We start from the raw sequence: 22,768 nt of genomic DNA on the forward strand, positions 1-22,768 counted from the left end.
ATTTTGCAAAGGTTTGCCGAAAGGCTGCGCGGGGCAAATGAAAGCGCTCGACAATAAATGTGCTTATCGCCGAGCCAGTGGGCCGAGCAAAGAGCGGGACGCCTTGCCAGACTTTGATGAGAATCGCACCTCCTCGTGGGCCCCCGGCTGCGCACTCGACCTTGGTGGGATTCATCGCGCCGTCAAAACAAGTGGCGCAAACACGACAGAACGCGGAGCGATCGTCCTTGGCCGGCATCCCAACGTCTCATGTTGGCTCTGAAACTCCGCGTGTGACACGAGCGCCATCCGAAGGCTGCTTGTACAAACTACAAGCTCCTGCTTCGACACGGAAAACTCCAGCTGGCTTTGAAACTTCGCGCGTGACACGAGCGCCATCCGGAGGCTGCCCATACGAACTACAAGCTACGGCGGCATGGAAAACTTTAGCTGGCGTGGGATCAACACACGAGGCGCGACCGACTCGCCTGGATGCCCCGTTACCTGCAGGACCACCTGGCCTGGCTCAGGCTATTATCCCACTTATGATCGAAGGAATTTTTGCTCGGGCTTTAATCGATACAGGGTCTACTGATAGTTATGTTGATTATCGACTGGTGCAAAAACATGGATGGCCGATCCTTGGGACAAGACGTCGGATCTTTATGGCCTCCCAAGGGCTTAGGCTCAGCACAAAAGGGGAATGTCGATTGAAGCTAGTGATTAAGGGACGAATATTCCCAGATGTGCATCTCATGGTCTTACCAGCATTATGTGCAGATGTTTTGCTAGGACATGATTTTCTTAAGCGACATGGACGGTTGGAAATGGAATTTGGTGGCACTGATACGCTCGCTGTGTGCGCTCTTGCAGGGATGGAAATTGAGCCGCTGTCGCTGTTCCCCAATATGACCACGGACTGCACACCTGTAGCGGTAAAATCGCGACGCTACTCACGATCTGACGTGCAATTCATTGCGGAGGAAACGGCCCAGCTCTTAAAGGAAGGTATCATAGAACCTAGTCGGTCGCCGTGGCGGGCCCAGGTCCTGGTGGTACGCAGTGAAGTGCATCGCAAACACATGGTAATCGACTATTCGCAGACGATTAATCGATTTACACAGCTGGACGCCTACCCCCTTCCGGGGATGGACTCCCTGGTTCGACAGGAGGCCCAGTACTCGGTCTACAGCACTCTCGATCTGCGTAGTGCGTATCATCAAATCCCCATCTCTGAGGCCGACCATATCTATACCGCGTTTGAATCGGGTCAACAGTTATACCAGTTCACCTGACTACCTTTTGGGGTCATGAACGGGGTCACGTGTTTTCAGAGGGCTATGGACGACCTCATTGCTAAGGAGAACTTGACCGAAGTATTTGTATATCTGGACAATCTTACGGCTTGCGGGCATGACCAGGAACATCATGATGCAAATCTGAAGCGCTTCCTCGAGGTCGCGCAGAGGTATCGCTTAACTATGAATGAGGCTAAATGTCGTTACTCCGCAGTCCGCACGCACGATAGATCTTCTGGGGTACACCGTGACCCACGGCTCTGTTGCTCCGGATAAGGAGCGTCTGCGACCCTTGCTCGACATGGCACCGCCCTGCGATCGTGCTTCGCTGAAGCGGGCTCTCGGGCTGTTCGCCCATTATTCCAAGTGGGTGCAAAATTTCTCCGCAAAACTCCGCCCGCTTGTGGACTGCGAAGCGTTCCCCATGAGCCTTGAAGCCAAGGCGGCCTTTCATGGCCTTAACTCCGACATTGCTGGGGCTGCTGTGGCATCGATTGACGATAATGAATCTTTCGTTTTGGAAAGTGATGCCTCGGATCATGCGATAGCAGCAACACTCTCCAAAGGGGGGCGCCCTGTGGCTTTCTTTTCGCGAACTCTCACCTCCGCTGAGCGGAGACATTCGTCTGTCGAAAAGGAAGCGTATGCGATCGTCGAGTCAATTAGGTGATGGCGTCCCTATTTGCTCGGACGATGCTTCCAAATCATCACGGACCAACAGAGCGTTGCGTTTATGTACGACACTCTGCATGCTCAACACATTAAGAATGATAAAATCACTCGCTGGCGCATCAAACTCGCCGATTTCTGCTACCCCATCAAATATCGCCCAGGGAGGGATAACCTGGTTGCCGACGCTTTATCGCAGCCGGCAGCGTGTGCGGTTGCCGACGCTTTGTCGGGGCCGGCAACATGTGCGGGCCTCATCTTTGGAGGGTCTGCGCGCTTTGCGCGACACTCTGCATCAGCCTGCGGTGGCGCGTTTCGCTCATTTTGTGCGTTGTCGTCATCTGCCATACTAGGTTGAGGACATTCGCCAGGTCTGTCGCGACTGTGCTGTATGTGCGGAACTCAAACCGCGTTTTTACAACCCTCCCATGGGGACGCTGGTCAGGGCTACTAGACCGTGGGAGCGATTGGCGATGGATTTCAAAGGGCCGCTGCCAGTGTCGGGTAACTCTTGTTATCTGCTCACTATCGTTGATGAGTACTCGCGATTCCCTTTCGCTTTCACATGCGCAGATATGACGGCCGCCACGGTTATACGGTGTCTGCAGAACTTGTTTTCTATGTTTGGGAATCCGGCCTACGTGCATACTGATCGAGGTGCGGTGTTCCTGTCCCAGGAAGTGAAGAGCTTCTTACTTCAGCATAATGTCGCTTCTAGCTATACCACCCCGTATAGACCACAGGCGAATGGGCAGGTCGAACGCTTCAATGGGATTATATGGAGGGCCGTCACACTAAGCCTTAGGTCCCTCGGCCGGGGCCTAGATAAATCGGCTTGGTCGTTACCTGCGGCGCTGAATTCAATCAGGGCTTTACTATGTATGGCCACCAACCAGACTCCTCATGAACGGATGTTTCATCACCCGAGGAGCTCGGGGGGTATCCGATCTTTACCGAGTTGGCTCGCTGTGCCGGGGCCGGCCTACCTCAAGCGTGCGGTTCGCACGAGCAAGTATGATCCATGAGTGGATAAGGTGCAGGTACTCCAGGCTAATCCCGAGCATGCTCGCGTGTTGATGGCCAATGGACGCGAGTCCACTGTCTCCGTACGTCACCTGGCCCCCTCCAGGGCCATCGACCCTTGCGGGGACATCGACGAACCAATTTACGAGTCTATGGACTCTTTCGTGGCTCTCCCTATGGAACATCTGCCGTCCCTCCCATTGCAAAATACCCCTCTGCCTGTAGGCACTGTGGTGCCCCCTCCGTCGCCTGCCTCAGGCGGCTACTCTGACGCGGGGACTCCGGGCTTGGGGATATAGTACCCGGTATTTTCCGGACCCGTGCTGGCAGGGAAATCCACCGCCCTGATCGCTACGGATGGACCGACTGACATGGACTGATATCGCTACTCTACTAATGCTACTGCGTGCTTGATTCCTGCCTCGCGGAAGTGTAGATCTAACGGCGGGGAGAATGTAATGAAATTGTACCTGAGTTGAACCCAGGTGTGATGGTCTCGCTAAGCACTGAGAGGCGTCGAAAAGAACTCGGACGACTGCTGCTCCGGCATACTCCTGTGACATTTAATCTAAGACGTGTAGACTCAGATGGTGCGTATACATAGATAATCTAGGCTTGCTTGCATTGATTGATATTACTGAACTTTCTTTATGATTCCATGATCCTCATATATTGCATGATTGTATTTCGACAGGATATTGCCAGAGATCGAATTGTCATTAAACCTACCTACAGGACAATGTCGTGGAACTGATTGATTTCCACTACACTCACCACATACAAAGCTTTAATCCATAGCTTGATGGAGTACTGCTCTCCCCTCTGGGCTGGTGCTCCTGCCTCACACCTAGCTCGGCTTCACGCTGTATAAACCAAAGCTTTCAGAATCATTGGAATCTCCCATGATGAAGCCGATTCTAAGGGCCTTTCTCTCTCTCACCGCAGACAGCTTGGTGGTCTGTCTTCTACCGACTCCTCTCCAGCCTAGCTCCCCGAGCTCTGTCTGTGCTGTCCCCCCCAAATATTCCTGCAGGACACACAAGATCTGCCAGCAACCCTCTTCGAGTGAAACCGCCAAAATCAAGACTCTCTGCTCACCTTTGCTCTTTCATTCCTCTTTTTTTCCCCAAAGAACACAGTGAAGACTGTCTGGATATTCACCGAAATGGGGGCAGGAAGGCTGCGAGGACTAAAATTTCAGAGGTTCAAAGAGGAGGAAAAAGAAATATAAATATAACCACATACACAAGCCAAGTGGAGCGTAGCACAAAGGAATGTGGGTGTGTGTCAACACTTGTATCTTCATCAAAATCTAATCGATTCTTCCTTGTCACACACCCAATGTATCCACCAAGCTTAGTCCTAATACGTCCACAAAATTTTCAGACATCGTGCTCACACACAGGGATGAAAACACAACCGACGACCACCTTCGGTGGCAGAGGTAACAAGAAACAAAAAATGTCAACGTCTTTCCAATATGCGACAGAGAGGAACCCCCAAAAAGGGCAGATTTGTGGGGCTAGTATTTATGCAAGTATTCAAACCAAAACAAAAACAAGTACAGATACATTCAAAGTACACCACCCCCATGCCAAATAATTAAATATACCCTCCTGCCCGGCAATTCCGCTGTGCAGCTCATAGACTATTGGGTGAGAGAGGTGCACAATATTTGATTGATTAATTGCACAAATAAAATCAATAAAAGATTGTCCTAAAATATTGTTGTGGTTCTGAGAAGTGTAAATATTGATCATTAAAGGTTAAAGGTTTGCCCCCATAGTTAGTCCACAAGCAACACGTAGGCCACCTTAGAACATTAGTTATGTCATAATATGTGTCAGGATAAGGCCATTCCCATTATTGATACCTGCGTTGTGTAAAAGAAAGAAGAGTAGGTCCCGTTCATTTTGCCTCCACCCTCCAAATCGACCGCGTTGGGCAGCATCCATCCCGCGCACTGATTCGGTTAATCCACCTCCTTTGCCAGCAGCATTCGCTGCTGGCAAGAGTTTTCGCTCAAAACCAGCCAAATGACACGAGGTAGGCCTGAGAGAGGGTGTTGCCGGCATTGAGGTCGGGGAGAGGCAGCGAGACGGTAAGAGCCGACAACCAACCAGGGCTCGGGTGAAAGGGCGTGGGGGGCGTGGTAAGGGCATGGCTGGCAAGTTCCAGAGGGCTCGCTGGGGCGGCGCTATATAAACGCGCGCACAAAGCCCTTCCAAAGGACTGATGAGCGAGGGGCTTTGTGAGAGGACTGACGCAACTGCACTCGTTGAAAAGGACGGCCCTTATGAGAGAACTGTATAAGAGGACTGAAGGAATCGCGCTTGCTACCAAAGGGCTTATGCAACGTGATTGTGCAAAGAGGCCTCGTAAGGAAAGCGCATTGGGGAGCGCCTATTGAGTGGCATTGGGAGCGCATATAGCGTGAGTGCATTTATTATGTACGCGGAGAGCCGCGAAGTAACCGCCAGCCAGCCGTGCCTTTCGCCCTGCAATTGTCCGCTCCGCGTAAACGACCGCGGGGAGCTTCTGCCGCTCTGACCATCTGCTTCACGGTACGAGTCGGGGACCGGAGTGAGCTGCCTGGACGCCATCATCCCGGGACCATCAAACCGACCACCTACATCCCCGTGTGAGTGTGTCTGTGTGTGACGGGCCCGTTTGTCCAGGGATAAGACAAGACTGTATAAGCTTCACTGTGTGTTCTTATTCTTCTTCCTGTACAAATTGTAATAAACAAATTGTTATTCCTTGTTTCTTCCTAATTCGACCGTATCAGTCCTTTCCTCCATTGGGTAAGCATGGCATGATTCGGAAACGCTTAGATCGGGTTAGTTCCTGTTAAAAGCTCGGATCACGGCTCGCTATCGCTCGGCGTTTCCACTACAACCGTGGTTCGGGCAGGGTTATTTCCTTGCTTCCTGGTAGGCGTTGGTAATTAGGTATTAGGATTTCGGCCTGCGACCCTACCCAGCGCTGACCGGAAGGAATGTCATTAGCCCCGGATCACGTCGGCTAGTAAAAAGACAAGGCGATTAATCCCCCCTTGGTAAGGGGAAAGACCGACGTCGAGATCCGCAACAATATTTTCTTAATCAATTGGCTAATAGCATAACTAAACCACTAGTGCTTCATCCGAAGATTTAACTTTTAGAAATTTAATTAAATGTCATTAATAAGAATATTAAATAATTAATTTATTAATCAATAAATAATTAATCGATAAATCAAAAATACCCTTTACAGACAAATCCCTTGGTCATTGTCATGTCCAAATATCAGCTTCCTAGCTCAAAAGGTGCCCGAGATATTGGTCAGATAAATTTGGTCAGGTCAGAAAGAAAATAAATAAATGATTAATAATGAAAATAAATAAATAATAATCGTAAGAAAATTAAAGAATTAATCAATTGCCTAATAGAAAACATAAACAATCACCATCTCATCCGAATCTGTAACTTTAAAAAAAAAAAATTTTAGTCATTAATCGAATAATTAAATAATTAAGCGATTTATTGATTAATCAATAAATCAAAAATAGCCTTTACAGCCAAATCACTTGGTCATTGTCATGTCCAAATATCAGCTTCCTCACTCAAAAGGTGCCTGAGATAATGGCCAGAAGAGAAAGGAAATGTATCAGTACTTAATTAATCACGAATAATTAAATAACTAATCAATTAATTGATTAATCAAAAAACAAAAAAATACCGTTTTTGACAAAGTACTTACTCACTATTGTGCCGAAATTTCAGCTTCCTAGCTAAAAGGATGGCTGAGATATCGCCTGGACAAACAAACAACAACAACAACAACAACAACAACAACAACAACATGCATTTTAAGGCCATTTTCCCTGCTAGAGCGGGGGTTAGTCGGAGGCGGGGCTTATTTACCGATCGTAATGTCTGGGTCTCTGTCGGCATTATGTCGATTGTCGTGGTTTAATGGAGTGCTCGTTTGCATGGCTGGCTGAGTGAATGTAAAAACATAAGGAAAAATCACAGGAGGCAAGCACATACTGGGAATTATCCTTAAGCCCTATCTAACTAACACAAAAACCACCCTCCGTGTGGTGACACAAAACAACCTTAAGCTCAGGTGTTCCCTGCTTATGTACATCGAGATGTCTTCTACACATCACACGGTCCATGCTTATTTATACATTCCTATCTCCATTATGGTAATTCGTCACCTACCCCCACAAACGTAATAGTATGTATGTATATACAGTCCAGTATCGAGGTGCGAAGAAGCTATAAAATAATTGGAACGATATTGGTTAACATCAATCATCTGCTCCACCAACTCCCTCAATAAACTTGGATGCATGTTATCTGGCAAATGAAAAAAAAAATTGAAGTTTGCCAGTCAACAAAAAGATTTCTAAAATCAAAATCCAAATGTTTAAAAGTTTCATACTGGATTATTACATTTTAATTGCCAAGCTTAACTCGATTAGCAACGCTCAAGTCATTTGTGAAGATCCCGTCTACAGGAATTACTTTACGGACATTAACGATCACATAGTGTCCTTCATGGAGAGTAGGCGAGTTATCGCCGGCATCCTGAACAAATTCTCAATTCCTGCCCCAAGGGCAGGAATTGTGAGTGGCAGAATCACTCCCTCAACCAATGATGCCACCCCACAGCCTCATGCAGCATACAAAAAAAAAAAAGATTTCTAAAGAACCCACCTTCTTTCTCTGCTGAAAGTAGTTGCACAGCTCGAGAGGTTGGGTTGGTTGAACTGGTATTGATGTGTAATGGCATATCTGAACCCATCCTTGCTTTTCCAAGGCGAGGAGCAAGAACAAAGCTGTTGGTTTGTGAAATGTTTATGGAATGCTGGTTTGCACTTTCTTCAGCATTAACTCCCTCGTCACAAAAATGCACACCAACTGAAGATGGAAATATAGTTTCATCTCTCAACTTGGGCATTAAAATTTTAATGTCCGACTGCATCAAATCAGGCTGTTCGTTTCCCACCCTGAGGGTGAAGGGAGTCCTATGTTGACCATCTGATTGTTCATTCGTGTGAGATGGTACCTGAGATGGTACCTGAGATGGTACTGCAGCATTATAAGACAATTGCATTTGGTTGCTATTCTGCGTCGGAAAGTGGGGCCTCGGTTGTCGCATATCTTTGGCTCCAACCTGGACTGTGCCATTTGGATGTTCATTATTCTTCCGCCTCTTCTCAAAGGCGTGCACAAAGTCTGCACAGTTGACAAGGTTATGCTCGGGTTCCCAAGTATCCTCATCACTTTGGAACCCACTCCAGTGCACCAGATACTCAATATAGCCCTTCCTTGTTGTCCGCTTGTCCACGATTCTCTCTACCTACACAGGGATTCACCCAAGATCAACAGTCATGTCATAATTTTAAAGAATAACTAGAAAGCATTTCAATGTAATAAAAACATTTATAAACTAGAAAGAGCAATCAGATTGCAGACCCTCGCCAAGACATGTTGTGTGGTGTTTATAAGCTGTTGTATTTGTGTGGTTTATTGATGACGTAGATCGATGTATGTTCATACGGCACGCAAACAGACCTTTTCGGTTTTATTGTATTGATTCACATTCCAACCATATGCCTTTTATAGAAGTATTCACATTCCAATCGCATGTACTGTATAAACGTTTCTTTTTACAAGATGGGGAGAAAGTGGGAAGGACACAAACACAACATTTGAGAGCAGGGAGATTTGTGGGGAAACATCGAGAGAACTGTGGGAGGGAGAGGGCTTGGGGGGAGGTGGGAGAGGTATAAAACATAAGGACACTGCAAGGACTTCCGGGAAAGAAGTTGTTGTTTAAAAAAAAAAGTGTATCTGGGGTGAATTAGCAGGGGTAGAAAAGATCAAGGTTTTGGAAGGGGGAAGATAAGAGATGGTGGTGAACAGCTGTTTTAAAGACCTGGAGGGAGGAGTGGGATTGAAGGGAGTGGGGGAGTTTGTTCCAGACACGGGAGAAAAGAAGAATGAAAGAGTGAAGGTGAGCAGAGAGCCTAGATTATGGCAGTTTAACCATAAGAGGGTTGCAGGCAGATCTTGTGCGACCTGCAGGAATATTTGGGGGACAGAGCACAGAGAGAGCTGGGGGGGGGGGGGGCAAGGCCGGAGAGGAGTCGGTAGAAGACAGAAAGACCACCAACCTGCCTGCGGTGAGTGAGTAAAAGGCCCTCGGAGTTAGCTTCATCGGGGAGATTCCAACGATTCTGAAAGCTGTGGTTTCAACAGCGTGAAGCCGAGCTAGGTGTGAGGCAGGAGCACCAGCCCAGAGGGGAGAACAGTATTCCATTGTGCAGCGGATGAAAGCCTTGTATGTGGTGAGGAGCTCAGGTGTGCCAAGGAAGGACTTCGCACGACGGAGGATGCCCAGTCGGCGACTGGCTTTGGAGGCCAGCTTGGAAATGTGGTTTTCCCAGGAAAGATCATGGCAGATAGTGAGACCCAAAAGCTTGAGCGACAGAACTTCTTGGAGAGGATTGTTGAGAAAGTAGATGGGAGGGTTGTCCAGTCGGTCTTTTCGGAGAGACAGAGTAAGAGTGTGAGATTTGTCAGGATTGAAAGACATGTTCCACTTGTTTGACCAGTCTGTGCTTTTGTCAAGGTCTGTAGAGAGTGAGGAGGCTGCAAACTGCCGATCTGAGGGATGAGGAATGGAGCGGCAGAGAGTGGAGTCATCAGCAAAGAGATAGAGAGGATTTTCCAGAGTCGGAGAGATCATTGATGAAGATCAGAAAAAGCACAGGGCCCAGAACACTACCTTGGGGAACTCCAGCCTGAACAGGAAGGGGGAGATGAGAGAAATCCATTCAGGGCCACATGTTGACTGCGACCAGAAAGGAGGTCCGCAAGCCATGCGTGGAGATTTCCATGGATACCTCAGGAGAGTTTGATGAGCAGAGCTGGGTGCCAGACCGTATCGAAGGCACGTGATATGTCAAGGGAGACAGCTCTGATTTCCTGTTTGGCATTGAGGACCTCCATCCATTGTTGAGACAGCAGAAGCAGCATGTCCAGAGTAGAATGACGTGGTCTGAATCCAAATGGATGATCGGAGATCAAGCCATTGGAGAAGAGGAAGGATTTGATATCCGAAGCAATGATGGATTCCGTGACTTTGCTGATAATTGGGAGCAGGCTGATTGGTCTGTAGTTGCAAGGATCTGTTTTTGCACATTTTTTGTGTAAAGCGGTAATGTTTGCTGATTTCCAAGATGCTGGCAGATGAATTTGAGCAAAAGAGAGGGAGAAAATAACAGAGAGAAGGTGAGATAGAGCCACAGAGCAGGATTTTAGGACCCGTGGGCTGATGCCGTCTGGTCCAGTTGCAGAATCAGAGTCGAGGTTTGACAAAAACTTCTCCACCTTGTCAGGAGAGAAGGACACAGAGTCCAGGAGCAGTTGGGTTCGACTGGGTAAGGTGGGAGCAGAGAGAGATGGGTTTGGGACACAAGATTTTGAGGCAAACACAGAGTTGAGGCATTCGGCTTTGTCACGTGCGGTGTCAACTGTGTAGCCATTTGAGGTAAGGGAGGGCATGGAGGGGGAACAAACACCAGAAATGGCTTTGACCAGACGCCACCAGGATTTGGAGGAAGGAGACAGGTTCGAGAGTTCATTCTTAAGTGTGGAGAGATAGTGCTTCCTGGCACTCCTGAAGGTAGACACACACTTGTTCCAAGCTTGGTGGAAGGAACTGAGATTGCCTTCAGTTGGATTTGCCTTCCAAGAGGAAAAGGCAAGTTGTTTCAGGGCAACTGCCTCACCACAAGATTCAGTGTACCAAGGGAGGAAGGGTAAGACAACTGAAGACGAGATGGGATAAATCTGTGCATGAGAGAGAGCAGTTTGCTTTGGAAGAATTCCCAGGAAGAATTGATGTCAGAGGCAGTAGAGACGTGAGACCAGTCCAGATGATTGATGGCTGCTTGCAGCCCGTGCCAGTCGGCCTGAGTGAAATGCCAGACTCGTCGGCACTGAGGAGGCTCTCTGAGAATGGCCAGGGAGATGTCCACTTTAACAAGCACATGCTCAGAAGAACCGATTGGAGCAGAAGAAGAGCAGCAGACATTTGCAGGGAAGTTTGTCCTAACCAGGTCCAGAAGAGAAGATGCTCCATTGACTGAGATCCGGGTCAGGAAATTGACAGATTGTGTCAGTCCCAATGAGTCACAGAAGTCCTTTGCTGAGGTGCCATGACTGGTGAGAGAGGAACCCACACCCAGCCAGCTGGCATGATGATAGTTGAAGTCGCCACATATGAGGAAGAGAGAGTTGGGATGAGTGAATAGAAGTTGGTCCATGTTGTCAGACAGAAAAATGTAAATGGAGTCATCACTGTTTGGAGGAGGGCACAGAACACATATGAACAAAAGGTGGGAGCGGAGAGGAAGACGTATCCAGAGGTACTCCTGGGGGTGGGGTGCAGAGAGGGCAGTGCAGGGAGAGTGAGGAAGAGAGTTTTTGATAAAGATAGCAACCCCACCACCTGGACGAGGCTCAGGTCTATCATACCGGAGGAGGGAGCAACCAGGAAGAGATATTAAGGAATCAGAGACATCTTGAAGGAGGAAAGTTTCTGTTAAGCAGATAAAGTCTGGATTGTCAGAAGCAACCTGAATGGAGAGATCAATCAGGTTCGAGCTATGGCCCCGGATGTTTGAGGTTCATACCGTTAATGAAGAGAGAGGGGGAGCATCGGGTGCAGGACAGGGAAGTGGAGGGGATAGGGTCAGATGAAAGATGAGAGGGGGAGGTAGGTAGAGCAGTTGATAGTGTGTCAGAGATTACAGAAGTTACAATAAAGGGAAGGATGAGGAGGACAAAAGGTTTGATGGTGATGGGATGAGGCACAGTGAGGGGTTGTTTGAGGGGGGGGGGGGGCAGAGGAAAGTAGAAGGTTGGGGGAGGTGGAGCTATGAGATAGAAGGGAGACGAAGTGGGGAGGACGTGGCTTCGAGGAGGAGGGGGGAGGGGGAGAATTGGAGAGGGATGGTAGCGGTAGGGGGGGGGGGGAGATTTGAAGGGGATGGGTGAGGGTGAAGTTTAGGAGGGGAGGGGAAAGGGGGAAGTTTAGGAGGGGAGGGGCAAGGGGGAAGTTTTGGAGGGGAGGGGAAAGGGGGGAGATGTGGAGGGGAGGGGCAAGGGGGAGTTTAGAAAGTGGATGATTAATGAAAGACGAACATTTATAACAAATTGGGTTTATTGTGATTTTCAATTGGGTTTATTGTGTGATCCATTTAAGAACAATAGAGGAGGGGTGGAATGAATGTGAATTATGGAGCATGTAGTGAGGAAGAATTGTAAAAGATTGATTTTTTTTGGAAGTGGATGAGTGGAAGAGGAAATTGAAAAGAGCCTTTTAAATAGGAAGAAAAACAGTGTGTTGTAATACACCACTGAATAAAACACTGCAGGGGAAAGTTTAAACATATTTAAATAATATTTAAACAGAACCGTGAAGAACAATCTTATATTCACAAAATACCAATGGGGAGAGGGCCGAGAGGGACAACCACGCATGTACACACTAAAGATAAAAACATGTTCCTCATAGCATGTACTTTATTTACATACTCACATTATTCATTGATTTTGATGTACCATACACTTTATAGAGAGTTGAGTACCTCCAAAGCAGTTTCTTGGCAAGGTGTATCCTGGGTGGTTTGCCATTGCCTTTCCAGCATTGTTTATGCTATATCCTTTTAAATGCTGAACGTCAAGAAAGGAAGCAGCTCGTAGCATTTTAAAAGTCTTTGTTGTAACGGGGATTGGGTTTGATCCACGAACCTCTTAGAATCAGAGCTGATGTTCTTGTCATTACGCCAGTCTTTTTCACATTCTTTATAGACATACTCGCATTCTAATTGTACAAGGGTCGGTACAAAAGTAATGCCTCATGTTTTATTTCTCACTAAATATAATTACAATTACAATGAAAACTCTGTAGAGCACATATCTCCACCAGGCTGAACAATTTAACTTTTGTATCTCCCAATGATGGGCATCTGGCACTCAACCAAAATATAATTGGCTTGTTCTTGTCACCTTCCCAATCTGTCCATAGCTTCTTGAAATATCGTGCTATACATTGTTTTTGGCCCATGTCTCAATACACGACTTTCAAAACGAGGTAAAACGCTCCAGAATGCTCAGTGCACATGAACAGAAACCCCACGAAACGGTGGTGCTTCCAGCCTGATAAAGTATATTTTGTGTGCGAGAGAAGGATTGTTCCCTAAAATGTCTCACAAAGCTTATAAAAGAAGCCAAAAATACTGGAAAAGTACTTGAGAGAAAGGTCTGTTCCTATGCACAACGAAAGACTTAGACAACGTTCTCAGCTCGGCAAATGGCAGATACCCATAGTGCAAACTACTGGCCTTGTGGGGTGGGCTAGTGCAAGGCCTCAGTTGACGGGCATGTGCTACACAAACCTATGACGGATCGTTACTGGACTGTGTATCTGGATGAGGTGCGTATGTGCATCTGGGGCTTGTGAATGTACAGGGTAAGTTTTAAATGATGATATTGTTATGTCGGTGGGGTAGCAATATGTAGAGCCAGATAGATCTGTGTAGGTAGGTATTCATCTGTCGCGGTAAGGAATCTACCTTGTAATAAGTTCTGTGTGTTTAGGCGTTTTTGTCGGTTAAGAGTATACTTGTGAGCATACCAGGATGTTCGAGTGATAAGTAGCGTAAGGATTAAAGAGTAGCGCCCCTGTATGTCTCACCTGGTCAGCCAAACCTTTGTCCCGTATGGCAATGCACACCTGTAGACACTTAGTTTGGATCTCCTGAGTGCAACATTAAATGATTCCCTTCCCTGACATGAGTTTGGAAGACGGACAGGCAAGGATGGGGGGGGGGGGGGGGTGGGCGGCTCGGGGCGCCGCCGCATTGACCGCGGCCAGCTGCACCGACGAGCTATCATCACGCGACACGCTACGTGTTATCACCACGCTACGGTCCTGTGATTGGTCGGCACGCTGGGCGCGAACCTCCAGCCAGCGAGTGCGAGAGGGGCGAAGCTGGAAGGTTCGGTGGAAGTCGCTGGTTGGTAGCGCGCCAAGGCCGACGTCACCGAAAAGGTTATTTAAGGGAGCGTCGAACGCCATTTTCTCTCTCTCTGGCTCCTCCTCGTCCTACGCAGCATGGGTCTCTTGCGGCTCTTGAATCTCTTGTGGTTCGTTCCCTTGTTTGCACAGCTAGCTTTTTTTGGACATCCGGCGCTTCGTCTTGCGCAGCCCGAGTCGAGTTCGCTTGTGTCTTGCACATTTGCTTCGGGAGAGCTGACTGGGACGTGGCAGGCCGATCGTGTGTGAAGATCGACCTCGCTTGGAGCCACTTGCCTGCGTTGGACGCGCGGTACTTTTCCTGCTGTGGGACCTCATGAATGCTTTGGAATTTTGAGCAAGGCCTGGTGGCACGCGAGCACGAGCGGAGCTTGGAGCCGCGTGGTGGACGATACCAAGACAAGACGAGGGACAGATAAGGCCAATCCCCATTACATTTTACACAACGTGTTCTTTTCCTTCAATTCATGTTCCTGTGTCTTGTTTCTGATATCTGTGTGTGGGGACGTCCCAATTTAGGCTTCTTTATTAGTTTATTACCGCGTTTTCCTGTCCCTGCGTTTCGTTTCAATAAACCCTTGTATTATTTTATATTCCCCGTTACACCTGTGCCCGCTTGAGTTGATTGCCCCTACAGGGTCGGAGTGTCGCAGTTAAGCGCTTGCGCAGCCTCCATGTTCCTTCTTCCTCCCGCGCGACATATAGCCGAATCCGTATTGGTTATCGCCTCCATTAAATCCGTTTCGGTCCATCCGCGACCTTCTGGTGTTAACCGGAGTCGCACGACAATATTTACTGTTTATCATGTTGGGAAGTTTATCATGTTTGGAAGTGGGGTGAGAGGTAAGAGTTATGGGAGCTGTGAGGGCTGTTAGAAATATAGTAGTGGGTACACCCATGGGCATAGACATGCATGACATTTGGACATCTTGAGTTAGATGCTGCACGTGGAGCTTTCCAAAATGGGAACTGGTAATTTTCCAAGATGGCTGCTTTTAATCCAATATGGCTGCCATACCACGTGACCTATGACGTCACAATTATCATAAAAACATTCTGCATGGGCGTCACTCCTACCCTGAAAGTTTCATCGCAATTGACCTTATGCATTGACGTCACGAAGCACCTAACAACCAATCGAGACGCCATCTTAGAGGGCAAACAAAGGCCCTGACGACGCATTCATGTGTGAGTCAACTAAGATTGCAACTAATTGCGTCAACTAAGATTGCAACTAATTGCGTCAACTAATTGCGTCAACTAACTGCGTCAACTAATTCCACATGGTGAGTGAATCATAAAAATTATTTTTTGGTGAAGTAACAATGGATATAGTAATGTTTGAAAGGTTTCTGTCGAAATTTATACACTACATATTTTCTGTGAACAATAAATGAAGCTGCACATGATATGTGTACGTCATATGTTTTGAAGCTGACACAACTGTGACAATAAAACTGGTGCAACTTTATATTACTTGCCATTTGGTTTTGTTTCATGTGCGTATTTAACAATGTGTATCACTAATAAGGCAATGCTGTTGATCCATAAAATAACACTTCCATGACAATCAGTCCATAGGAACTACTCCTGGACAAAGATTTACGAGAGCACACGCAACTTGTACGATTTTGTTCACAGTTGCTTCTGGCGATGTCCCATCATTTATCAGTGTGATCGGAATGTGATTTTGGAGTACAGTATATTTTTGTTTCACCATTCCAATTACCCGTTCAACATGGATCCGAACACAAGAAAGTTCTCTGCTCCAGTCAACTTCTACTTTTTCAAGTTGTTTCTTTCCCTTGGTGAATGGGGGCACCTTCACCTCGGCCATCGCCATTTCACAGTATTCATCAACAAGAAAAACACGATCGGCAAGAACAAGATCCCCTGGCATCAGTTTATTCATGAGGTCACTGTTTTCCGTTATCTCGGTGTCTGCTGCCCTTCCTCCCCAACACGTGCTTAGGAAGCACATTGAGCCCTGTGGTGTTATACCAATTAGAAACTTTACAGTTGAATGGTGCTTGTAGTTGCTCCACACTTGTGCCCTTGCCAGTAAATCGGACGGCTGCTCTATAAACACTTCAGTGCAGTCAATAATAACTGCACATTTCCTGAAAAATTTCCTGAACGATGACGGCATACTGAGACGTAGAGCGTCACGACTGGGCCAGTGTATCAGCGACTGAGTCTTTGCAAACATTACATCAAGAACGCAGTGGATGTTTCGTGAAACAGTTGACTGGCCGACTCCGAATCTGTAAGCTCGGTCCTCATCAAAAATGTTCAATCGCAACTTCATGAGGAACATTAGCACTTGACCAAACTTTGTGAGTTTTTCACACGTTGGGAGAGCACGTGATGTAAACGTGAAGAGTGGCAAAAAAACATTGCCCAACAAGGAAGTCCCGTGTAAAATCGGAGTTTTGCATCGTTGTTCTGAAAGTGTTCTTCCTGCAGACCTGTTGCTCTTATCTTTTCTTCCAGGTCACACACTTGAGTTCTGAGGGCAATATTGTCCTTCTGTAGTTCCTCCACGTTTTTTCCAGTGCACGAATGTCTCTGAAAGACAGTTCCATTTGGGTTTCAGCCCCTCCAACAGGTGGAATCTGCTCATGAATGGGGCACTGCTCAGGATTTGCATTGTGTAGTTCTAGCAGTATTGCTGCAGGAGCCATGTCGTCTGCCTTCCTGTTACGCTGCTGTGATCGCTCATATCGGTGAAACGCTGACACTGAAGAGGACTGACGTCCTCATCGCGATTGCTACGGTTAGAACACCCAACAACGCAGCAGAAATTTACCATGTTTATGTTTTCGTGAACGCAGAAGTATCTAGTCGTGACGATCGTGCATCGCGTTGCGTGCGCTCGCCCTCTGAGCGAGGGCGCACTTCCGTTTCGAAGGGTGTGTGACGTCTTATGCATAAGGTCTATTGGACATGTGGTCGCTGAGAAAAATGGACGGCCGGACAGACAGACAGACAACCCGGAAACAGAATTCCTCCGGCGACTTGGGGGACAGAGACATAAAAAGAACACTGAGCCCACAAACTTCTGCACTCATTGTTTGAACACGTCAGCACCACGCACCAGATATTTACCAACAGCCAACAACAACAACCACAAAGCACCATGGATTTATAAATCATAAAAACACAACACCAACCTCACAAAGTTCTTCACTTGTTTAAACGTGTCAGACACCATTTACTTTGTCTAACAAACTCTCAAACGCAGCGCAAATCCACATGTGTCGCTTGCGGACATAAAGAAAACGAATTCCCCGCCACCTGCAGGTCACTTACCTCGTACAGGTCTTTAGCCGCCATTGTCAAAGCTCAACGGGTCGCCAGTCGGCGCAACTAACGAACGCAGGCCCCGCCAATACCGTACAAACCGACGTGATGACGTGATGACGTGATGACGTAAAAACGGGTCGATGATTCACGAGGAACGATATTTAATACCCAAGTGGTCCCGTTGAACCAAATTTTCATTGCTCTTCACAGCGTTGCAACACACCTGGGTGTAACATACCTGGCTGCCGCACTGTTGAAGCATTCGCTTTAACTTCCAACAAATCCAGTTATGCTTGGGCAAGGCCGGGGATAATATTTTCGTTATTCTTATTATTGTTAATATTATTACATCAGTATTAATTAATATATGCTTTGTCACGATGTTATCATTCCTTTTGTTATTTACGTTGCAATGTGAATGCCAGGTTGGGGGAAGGACCAATGAAGCTGCTGTATACACCTCAACACGACGAGCGTTTAAAACGTGGAATCCGTCCGGATTCTTCAGTGAATCAGACGAAGAATTTCCATATTATTACGTGGAGCACAACAGCTGCAGGTGAGGAGGAGGGAGGCCTTACATAAACTAATTAAACATGAGTAGTGAGGATTAGGATGTGGCCTCACATAAACTAATTAAACATGAGTAGTGAGGATTAGGATGTGGCCTTACATAAACTAATTAAACATGAGTAGTGAGGATTACGATGTGGCCTCACATAAACTAATTAAACATGAGTAGTGAGGATTAGGATGTGGCCTCACATAAACTAATTAAACATGAGTAGTGAGGATTAGGATGTGGCCTCACATAAACGAATTAAACATGAGTAGTGAGGATTAGGATGTGGCCTCACATAAACTAATTAAACATGAGTAGTGAGGATTAGGATGTGGCCTCACATAAACTAATTAAACATGAGTAGTGAGGATTAGGATGTGGCCTCACATAAACTAATTAAACATAAGTAGTGAGGATTAGGATGTGGCCTTACATAAACTAATTAAGCATGAGTAGTGAGGATTACGATGTGGCCTCACATAAACTAATTAAACATGAGTAGTGAGGATTAGGATGTGGCCTCACATAAACTAATTAAACATGAGTAGTGAGGATTAGGATGTGGCCTTACATAAACTAATTAAACATGAGTAGTGAGGATTATGATGTGGCCTCACATAAACTAATTAAACATGAGTAGTGAGGATTAGGATGTGGCCTCACATAAACTAATTAAACATGAGTAGTGAGGATTAGGATGTGGCCTTACATAAACTAATTAAACATGAGTAGTGAGGATTAGGATGTGGCCTTACATAAACTAATTAAACATGAGTGGTGTAGATTAGGATGTGGCCTTACATAAACTAATTAAACATGAGTAGTGAGGATTAGGATGTGGCCTCACATAAACTAATTAAACATGAGTAGTGAGGATTAGGATGTGGCCTTACATAAACTAATTAAACATGAGTAGTGAGGATTAGGATGTGGCCTCACATAAACTAATTAAACATGAGTAGTGTGGATTAGGATGTGGCCTCACATAAACTAATTAAACATGAGTAGTGTGGATTAGGATGTGGCCTTACATAAACTAATTAAACATGAGTAGTGTGGATTAGGATGTGGCCTCACATAAACTAATTAAACATGAGTAGTGAGGATTAGGATGTGGCCTCACATAAACTAATTAAACATGAGTAGTGAGGATTAGGATGTGGCCTTACATAAACTAATTAAACATGAGTAGTGAGGATTAGGATGTGGCCTCACATAAACTAATTAAACATCAGTAGTGAGGATTAGGATGTGGCCTTACATAAACTAATTAAACATGAGTGGTGTAGATTAGGATGTGGCCTTACATACACAACAACATGCATTTTAAAGGCCATTTTCCCTGCTAGAGCGGGGGTTAGCCTTGCGGTCCCCATGACAATCTTCTCTATTTTGCCCTATTTTCTGCATCTCTCCTTGTTAACCCCCTTGCCCGCATTTCTTCTTCGACCATCTTTAGCCAAGTCTTTCTCAGTCTTCCCTGTCCTCTACTTCCTTCTACATTCATTTCCATCACTCTTCTCAACCAGTCACTTTCATCCTTCCTCAACACATGACCAAACCATCTCAACCTGTTCCTCTTCACAGCATCAATCACAGGCTCTATTCCCATCATCTTTCGCAATTCATCATTTGTCTTCCTCTCTCTCAACGATACTCCGCACATCCGTCGAACCATTCGCATTTCCACCCTTTCCAACCTTCGTTGCTGCTCTACGTTCATTACCCATGTCTCGCTCCCATAAATCATTACACTTCTCACACATGCAGCATACACCTTTCCCTTCAGCTTCAACGACACTCCCCTCCTCATCAGCATGCCACTCAGTTCCCGAAACTTCTTCCATGCACATCTCACTCGAGCAACCGTTGCCGAGTCTGATCCACCTTCTCCATTCAGCATGTCTCCAAGGTAGCAAAATGTTTTCACACCTTCCAGCTTCACGCCGTCTCCAAGATCCAACTCAACATTTCCTCCATCTGCAGCTCCCTCTGTGCACACCTTACATTTGAATGTAGCTGCCACACTGGTTAATGACCCTCTCAGACCACTACATTTTTGATGAACCCACTCAGCGCACATTGTACACTGAATGGAGTTCACTCCGACACCCTTCCTACACACAGCACAGGGCCACTTCCCAGTTCTTTCCACCTCACCACATGCTTTACCACTTGCCATCACCTTCGTCTTTCCGATATTCACCTTCAGACCTTTTGTCTCCATACATTCCTTCCACGTGTTCATCTTTTCCTTCAGTCCATCCATACTTTCCGCAATCAACACCAGATCATCTGCATACAACAACTCCCACGGTAAACCCTCCTTTACGTTCTGAGCCAGCAGCTCCATCACAGCTACAAATAGTAGTGGACTTAGTACCGACCCCTGATGCACTCCCACCTTCACCTCAAACTCACCACTGTTCCCGTCCTTCGTCCTTACAGCCGTGCGTGCTCTTTTGTACATTGCCATCACTACTCTGATCAACCATTCCTCCACTCCTAACTTCCTCAATGCCCATGTCAATACTTTGCGTGGAACCCTATCGAATGCTTTCTCCAGATCAACAAACCCAAGAAACAACTTCTTCCTCTTCTCCATGTACTTCTCCTGCAACTGCCTCACAATGAAAAGCGCGTCTGTCGTTCCTCTTCCTGGCATAAATCCAAACTGCATTTCGTCGATCTTCACTTTCTTCCTTATCCTCCTCTCCAACACCCTTTCCAATACCTTCATTCCATGCTCCAATAACTTTATCGCTCGGTACGAGCCACACTCCAGGGGGTCACCTTTCCCCTTGTATAGAGGGACGAGGGTACTCAGTTCCCAATCCACTGGAATGCGGCCTTCTTTCACCACCAGATTACAGATCTTTGTCATTCTCTTCACACCCCAACTTCCTGCTGCCTTCAACATATCTCCCACAACTCCCGTCGGCCCTCCCGCTTTTCTACCCTTCATTGCTCTTATCGCTTCCTCAACTTCCTTCTCAGTTATCTTCTCTGCCGGTCCTAAAACTGGGTTACTCTCTATGTTGCCATCCCATTCATTCTCTGTATTCAACAGCATTTCCATATATCTTTTCCATCTTCCTTTAATTCCATCTGGGTCGACATCGATTTGTCCCACTTCATCCTTCAAGCAGCTCACCCCCATCACATCACACCTCTCTTTCGCTCTCTGCTTTGCAATCCTGAATACTGCTTTCTGACCCTCTTCCGAATCCAAGCGTTCTCCGAACATTTTCCTACATGCCTCCTGCGCCTTTGCTACCTCTTTCTTTGCAGCCTTCCTGGCTGCCTTATAACTTTCATGCTCTGCTGTTTCTGCTCCCGTACCCTTCGCCTTCTGCCACTCCTTGAACTTCTTCCTCTTCTCATCAATCCTCTTTCCAACTTCATCATCCCACCACCATGTTTCCGAGTGCCTCGGTGGTCCTTTTGTCCATCCACATACCTCACCATTGGCTCCCAACAGACTAGCTTTCATTGACATCCAACCACTTTCAAGCTCAACCACATCATCCTCAACCCGACTCAGCCTCTCTTTTAATGCCTCCCTTACTGTCACCTCTTTCAACCTCCACACCTTCATTCTCGGTTGGTACTTCACCCGCCGAGCTCTCCTCGCACCTTTCACCCTTACGTCGCAGACAACCAAGTGGTGCTGTGAAACAGACTCCTCCCCCGGGATCACCTTTGTGTCTCGGAGGTGCCCCCTATCTCGCCTACGCACCATCAGGGAGTCAACGGTTGTCGTCGACCCACCTGACGTGTATGTAACAAGCTTATTATCCTCTTTCTGGAACTGAGTATTACAAATCAACAAATGAGCTCCATCAGCAAACTCCAAAATCCTTTCACCTTCTCCATTTCTCACACCATATCCGTAACCCCCATGAACTCCGTCAAAACCATCCATACTCCTTCCCACATGTCCATTTAGGTCTCCTCCTACCACAACAACTTCCTCATCTTTCACGTTTTCCATCAGCTTCTCTATCGCACACCAGAACTTGTCCTTCTCTTCATCGCTCTGACCAACCTGCGGAGCATATCCCGAGATGACGTTCACCAAGAGCTTTCCAATCATCATTTTCACCATCATCAACCTATCACTCACTCTAGTCACACTCACCACACTGTCTACAAACTCCTCAGAAAACAGGACACCAACACCATTCACGCCCTCCGGGCACCCTTGCCACACAAACTTGTATTTCTGTCCCTGCCTACCCTTCACCATTCTCACACCACTTCCCTTCCATATCGTCTCTTGCACACAACATATGTCCACTCTTCTTCTGACCAATACTTCCACCACTTCTCCTGATCTCCCTGTCATTGTCCCTACATTCCATGTCTCAAACCTCAGAAACCGATCTCCACTTCGGGCTGTACCCTGCCCACATGTAGTTCTAATTGTCATGGTTCTCTTTTTGAGGCAATGTTTTTTATGGCCGGATGCCCTTCCTGACGCCAACCCTCTTAGTCGCCTCCTACGACACGCAGGGATACGGCGTACCTATTCTTATCCAGGGTACACACTGGGAAACGTTTAAAACATGGAAATCCTGGGGGGGGGGGGGGGATCACCGCTGCGGTCTAAACATATTTAAATTAATATTTAAACAAAACCATGAAAACAATCCGGTAAAAGTCTCTAAGTGAGAACGTGGATTTGAGAAAGCAGGAGCAGAGGTGAAAGAACAAACGAGAATATAGGGGGCGAGGCACAAGTCGAGACGAGGAGGCCGCACGAGACACCAGGCCGCACGAGGCGCGGACAAAGTAACGACTAATTACACACAAATTTGCAACAACA

At 46.9% G+C, this 22,768-nt stretch overlaps 1 protein-coding gene across 2 annotated transcripts in view; it reads right to left on the minus strand.

Moving 5' to 3' along the window:
• Positions 1–17,673, minus strand: part of LOC137422099 (chromodomain Y-like protein) — a 90,753-nt gene extending 73,080 nt beyond the window's left edge. The window contains exons 1-2 of one of the 2 annotated variants that reach the window (XM_068108849.2): positions 17,385–17,673; positions 7,676–8,321 (exon numbers count right to left, since the gene is read on the minus strand). In XM_068108849.2, the coding sequence (XP_067964950.2) occupies positions 7,676–8,321; positions 17,385–17,408 (670 nt within the window). In that variant the 5' untranslated portion in view covers positions 17,409–17,673. The remainder of the gene's footprint in view (positions 1–7,675; positions 8,322–17,384) is intronic. The other variant, XM_068108848.2, reaches the window with a different exon arrangement.
• Positions 17,674–22,768: the final 5,095 nt, after the last annotated feature.

Source organism: Myxine glutinosa, chromosome 2 (assembly GCF_964187855.1).
Source record: "Myxine glutinosa chromosome 2, kmMyxGlut1.1, whole genome shotgun sequence".
NCBI classification, from domain to species: domain Eukaryota; kingdom Metazoa; phylum Chordata; class Myxini; order Myxiniformes; family Myxinidae; genus Myxine; species Myxine glutinosa.